The following is a 5,725-nucleotide window of genomic DNA, read 5'->3' as shown; positions in this document are numbered from 1 at the left end:
TTTTCATTGGGCGGGGTTTTAACGTGGCGGGACCCAAACCCAGCGCACGCGAAGTTTTACGCCTTCTCACTTTAGCTCGCTCCCAAACGGGTGTTTGGTTGCGACCCAGAGGATAAGTGGATATAAATATCCGGAAGTTGTGAGCTGCGATTTTAACCGCACGCACAAGAATCGCTTCTGGCCACACCCAGGTGAATGGCAGTCAGAAGTTTTCCACTTCTGCGCACGGAACCATCCTCCAGATCCAGAAAATTATAGGGAAAAAGTTTTTGTATTAAAAGATTCTTCAGGTTCATATAAGTTTCCTAATTAAAGAAAATTATATCTGCATTGCTAAATAAATGCTTCAGTAGAACGTATATTTAGTAATTTAAAAAANGATTGTGGCTAGACGTTCGTCCACCGGGGTGAACGCCAGTACTCGGCGAACACACGGCCAGNTCATATAAGTTTCCTAATTAAAGAAAATTATATCTGCATTGCTAAATAAATGCTTCAGTAGAACGTATATTTAGTAATTTAAAAAAGTGTGGGACTGACTTGAGGACCAGATTGAGCACTGATATAGTTGCAGCAATATTATATACAAACCAAGGCATTAAAAACAACAGTGATACTTTGTTTGAACCGCAAGAACAAATGTACCAATTGAATTGGAGAATTTAATTAATTTTCACAATAAGTACCTGTAAATAGTATGCAGTACACAATACTCATATTTTCATTTGTTTTTGAGGATTTGATAATTTTTTTCTAGCAACACTGTTGTATTTTTATGAGAAGCTGCTTTTTNAGGCTTCACGCTTATTTTTCCTTGCCCCGTCCATCGCATTTCTTGGATGGAGTACACAATACTCATATTTTCATTTGTTTTTGAGGATTTGATAATTTTTTTCTAGCAACACTGTTGTATTTTTATGAGAAGCTGCTTTTTATGGCAGAAATACACTCGGAGGATTGCCATTGCCTGCCGTGAGGCAACCGCTGTTAAGAAAAAAACCTTTATGTTGCTTACTCTATAGATGTTTCTTTGGCTGGGCTTGAACACAGGACCTGCGGCAGGGCCGGATCGTGAACCCGATTTTAGGAGGGGGGAAATGAGAATCAAAAATTTTGTACGCCCACGTATGATAGACATTTTATTTTATTTTATTAGATATTGTTTATAAATGAATTATATTTTTATAAATNTTAAGAAAAAAACCTTTTTTCTAAATTTTTTTGCGATGTTTCTTTGGCTGGGCTTGAACACAGGACCTGCGGCAGGGCCGGATCGTGAACCCGATTTTAGGAGGGGGGAAATGAGAATCAAAAATTTTGTACGCCCACGTATGATAGACATTTTATTTTATTTTATTAGATATTGTTTATAAATGAATTATATTTTTATAAATCATTGTTGTCAGTCATATGTTTGGTCAAAAATATTGTTTTTCAAAAAAACATGCAAAATCCAACGGATATATTAAAAAAAAATTATTTTTTGTACTTTATATTATATTAATATTAACGATTTTGAGACGAGAAACACGATTCCACTGTTTAAAAAACGAAAAAAAATGCCAACCTCTCAATTTGAAAAAATGTATTATATACATATTGCATTTTTTATGATTTGCATGCAGCTGTGCATCCTTCACACAATTTAAGTGCTATGCAAGACCTTTAATTTGAGAAAAGGTAGAAGTCTGAGAACTAAATAGTTACGATTCTGAAATTTCATTCGACATTTTACGCAATATTTTTTTTTCAAATTGAGAGGTTGACATTTTTTCGAATTTTGAGCAGTGGAATCGTGTTTCTCGTCTCAAAATCTATAATACTAGTATAATAAGAAATATATAAATTTTTTGTTTTGGAATAAATCCCGTGGATTTTGCATGTTTTTTTTCGGAGAACACTACTTTTGACCATTTTTTTCACTTATTACGCCCCTCCCAGTAGATCCGGCCCTGCCCTGCGGAGTGTAAGCGCGCACTGCTTACCACTACATCACAGCGGCGGCGGAAGGTTCTATAAACTTTTGTTAAATTGGAGTAGGTACTCAAACTTCGCCAAAATAAGTTTTTGCTATTAAATAAATGCCTATCAAGTCAAGGTGCAGGGACGGTATTTTGAGGGATAGCAGTCGAGAGTTCTAGCTTTAATTAAGGCCTAAATGGAAAGATATTTAGCCTTTTTTTCTTTGCTTCTTAAATATTGCAAAAAAACGATTTTTACACGTTGCCCTCATTTTTCTTGAATCTTTATGCTTACGGATTAGTAATCAGCAGAAAAAAGTCGTATCAAAAACAGCTGTAGCATTTGCCACACAACAATTTTTACCATTTTTATTGGCCTGTGTTAGCTGTCAAATTTGATGTGCTAGTTTTACTCACAAAGCAAGGATAAGTTAAATTTCTTTTCTCTGCCACTGTGGTATTTTCAGATAAATTAGGTCAATTTTTGTATCAAATAATGGACAAATCTAGGTTGGAAACCAAAAAGTTATCAATTTAAACTGAGATTATGTTATAATTACAGATTAACGAGGGATGAATTTTGTATGGCTAATCTGTTTTTTAATTACAGATTAGGGGGTTAAGTTCGAAATTGAGGATAGTCTGAATTCAACCCTAAGCCAAGATTTTGAGGTCTTACGACTCATCCAAACCTTTAAGAAGTTAATTCATTTTATCTTAATTTCGCCTTTCTGAGTATTTGAAAACAATTGGATAATAAATTATATAATTTATTAAAACCTCTTAAGTAATAGTTACCTTCCGACTTCATTTCATCATGCACGGACACCAGTTTATTAGCATAGATTTGTTAAACATTGTGCATATTTGAATTTTATATGTAGTATTTTTTTTAATTTTTATGGTATTACTATTATTTAAAGTTTAAAGAAAATCAAATCGATGAGCAAACTTCGTCGCATTTTTTCAGATAATTATCATAAAGAAGCAGAATGGGAGAAATTTGTATTCATTTGTTCGCTTTTGTATTTGAACCGACTTCAAAAAATGGACTAGGTTATCAATTCGTGGGAATATTTTTTGTAAGTATGTTACTGCATAACCTCGTCAACCGATTTCGATAATTTTTTCGGAAAGGTGGTACTTCAAGGGTGGTCTCATACTAATTTGGTTTATATCCCATCATTGGATTATGAAGAAATTAGCGGAACTCCTAAATTTTTATATGAGAATTGAAGTCGGTTATGTTTTTTGCTTAAAATATACCTACTCGTTATATTTTTTTATTTGTCATTCAGTTGACAAGGCGAATATCACCACGGCAACGCTCCAATCTGACGAAATTCGCTCAGCGATTTGGTAGTTTATGCTTTTAGTATTTGTAAAATTGAACCATTTAAACAGAACCGAACCGCGGTTCAAAGATACTCATTAAACTGTTCTTGTAACGGTACCATCTATTCTTAGTGGTTCGAACCACTGAACCGAACCGTTTAGGTTGGAGCGGTTGGCACCCCTGGTAAGCATGCTTTTTAGATATGTACTGTATGTACATATGTATGTATATAATAATTTTATGCTAGTGACTAACTCTGTTGTCCACGAACGTGTTGGTAATCTTGTTTATCCATTGATTGCGTAAATTCCGCATTTGTTGACTTTCTAAACATTTCCCCACTCTGACTTTTTATATGCACCCGTATAACTTTACACTAAAAAATAACTAACTTACAGTGGGGAGCAGAAATGAGTACATGGTGATTATAAATCAACCTTTCAAGCTTTATTCAGAACTTAAAAAAATTTAACAAATTTTCATTATAATTTTGAACTTATCAATCTGATTTTTTTTAAATTTTTTTTTGAAATTTTAAGCATCGCGTTGATGTTTACCATTTTTTTTTGCTGACGGCTTCATGCACTTTTTTCCAAACATCCATGAATTTCTTATAAAAGAAAATATCAAGACCGTTTGAAAAAAAAATTAAGAAAATCCACGCCGGTTTTTATAAATTGTGCTTATTATGTGAAAAAAAATCGCAAAAGCCGTCACCAAAAAATATTTTAAAAACCACCGCGATTTTTCACCCGTTTAAAACTTGCACTTTATTATCTAATAGGCTATAAAACTGAAAATCCAAAAAGTTTTTAAAATTCACATTATAAGGCTCAAAATTTTAATGAAAATTGTTTTAATATTATAAATAAATGTATGTATAATATGTTTATAAAAAAAGAACGAAAAAGAATTTAAATTTAAAACCCTTGCAAACATTTAACTAATTTTCGCTCCCCACTGTATGTTGGGTGTATTTATTATGAACTAAAATCCAGAGATTCAGCTCAATACATTGTTTCAATTTTCTATTAATGTTGCTCTTATATACAATGTACATGTATTATACTTATTATTTCACATTTTTCAACAGGTGAAACAATGCTATCTCCTTTGGTAATGTGTGGTCCACAGGGACTCGAATTCTTAGCGCCTGTGACATTAAATATTCCGCATTGTGCGGGCCGAACAGCATCATTGGGATTGGCGTTGAAAGCTACAGACAGTGAAAAAAATTTGCACACAGAATGGGACAATATCGATTTGCCAAGCAATGCCGCGGCTCATACAGTTTCAGTAAAAGTGGATCATTTCTAGCACATTCATTTTTTAATCTAATTTTATACAAATTTACATATACATATATAGCCGACATATACATACAGTGTAGTCATAAGTCATAAATACTTCACAAAATTTTTTGAATAAAAAACGTGTCCGTAAACTCCGAAACAGATATGTATTAAGTAACCATATATTATACAAGTAGGTTTAGCATCTTTATAAATACAAATGCGTGAATACGTGTGCCTTTTTTAGGTCTTTAATCTAACATTATGCATATATTATAAAAGCCGCAAAATAAACGAAAATGAATGCATACAAAAACATAAATACTTGTACAATTTTGATGTAACATAATAATAATAATAGATTGGCGCTTACACATATGTTAGTGTTTGGCCGAGCTTCTCCTCCGACTTGTGGCGTGCGCCTTGATGTTGTCACACAAAGCGGAGGGACCTACAGTTTTACGCCGACTCCGAACGGCGATTGTATTTTAATGAGCAGCTGTTTTTCATGGCAGAAATACACTCGGAGGTTTGTCATTGCCAGCCGAGGGATGACCGCTGTTAAAAAAAAAAAACCTTTTCCCATATTTTTTGGGATGTTGCTTTAACCAGGGCTTGAACCCAGATGCTGATGAGTGAAAGCGCGCACAGCTTACCACTACACCACAGCGGCCGTAACATACTATACAAATAAATGATATATACTATACACATATGTTATTTATCTAAATTTCATTCTGATAATGATTATCTTTTGCAATCAGCAACCAGGAAAACGGACACAATTGGTTTTTTATTTCTAGCAAAAAAATAAACTGCAGCAATTATTACCAATTTAGAGAATGTGCGCACCATGATACAATAATTTTTAGAAGGTAGTTTCACTTCTTCTTCTTATCCGCCATGTTAGCTATCTGACAGAAAACGTGTTTCGTATTTTTTGTTGTACCAACTTATACAAAGAAAAATCCATCTTTTGACGTTGGAAAAATAAAACAAAGAAAAGCCAAACATATAAGTAGAGAAATTTTCGAATATTTTGTAATAATTTTCTTCATAAAAAATTAACTGCTGCTTTCGTGGATATTGCAACACACGGAATAGATGTAAGGACACAGCTATAAGAGCCACCGCAC

At 33.4% G+C, this 5,725-nt stretch overlaps 1 protein-coding gene across 1 annotated transcript in view; it reads left to right on the top strand.

Moving 5' to 3' along the window:
• LOC108373371 (uncharacterized) overlaps window positions 1–4,911 on the top strand; it is a gene marked incomplete at its 5' end in the record, with an annotated part of 22,391 nt that extends 17,480 nt beyond the window's left edge. The window contains one exon of the mRNA XM_017629245.1: window positions 4,391–4,911. Coding sequence (XP_017484734.1) covers window positions 4,391–4,614 — 224 coding nt within the window. The remainder of the gene's footprint in view (window positions 1–4,390) is intronic.
• Between the last annotated feature and the right edge of the window lie 814 nt (window positions 4,912–5,725).

This window comes from Rhagoletis zephyria, unplaced genomic scaffold (genome assembly GCF_001687245.7).
Source record: "Rhagoletis zephyria isolate East Lansing unplaced genomic scaffold, Rhagoletis_zephyria_1.1 Rzeph_scaffold_06636, whole genome shotgun sequence".
Taxonomy (NCBI): domain Eukaryota; kingdom Metazoa; phylum Arthropoda; class Insecta; order Diptera; family Tephritidae; genus Rhagoletis; species Rhagoletis zephyria.
The sequence above is the reverse complement of the archived record's forward strand: the minus strand, read 5'-3'. Positions and strand labels throughout refer to the sequence as shown.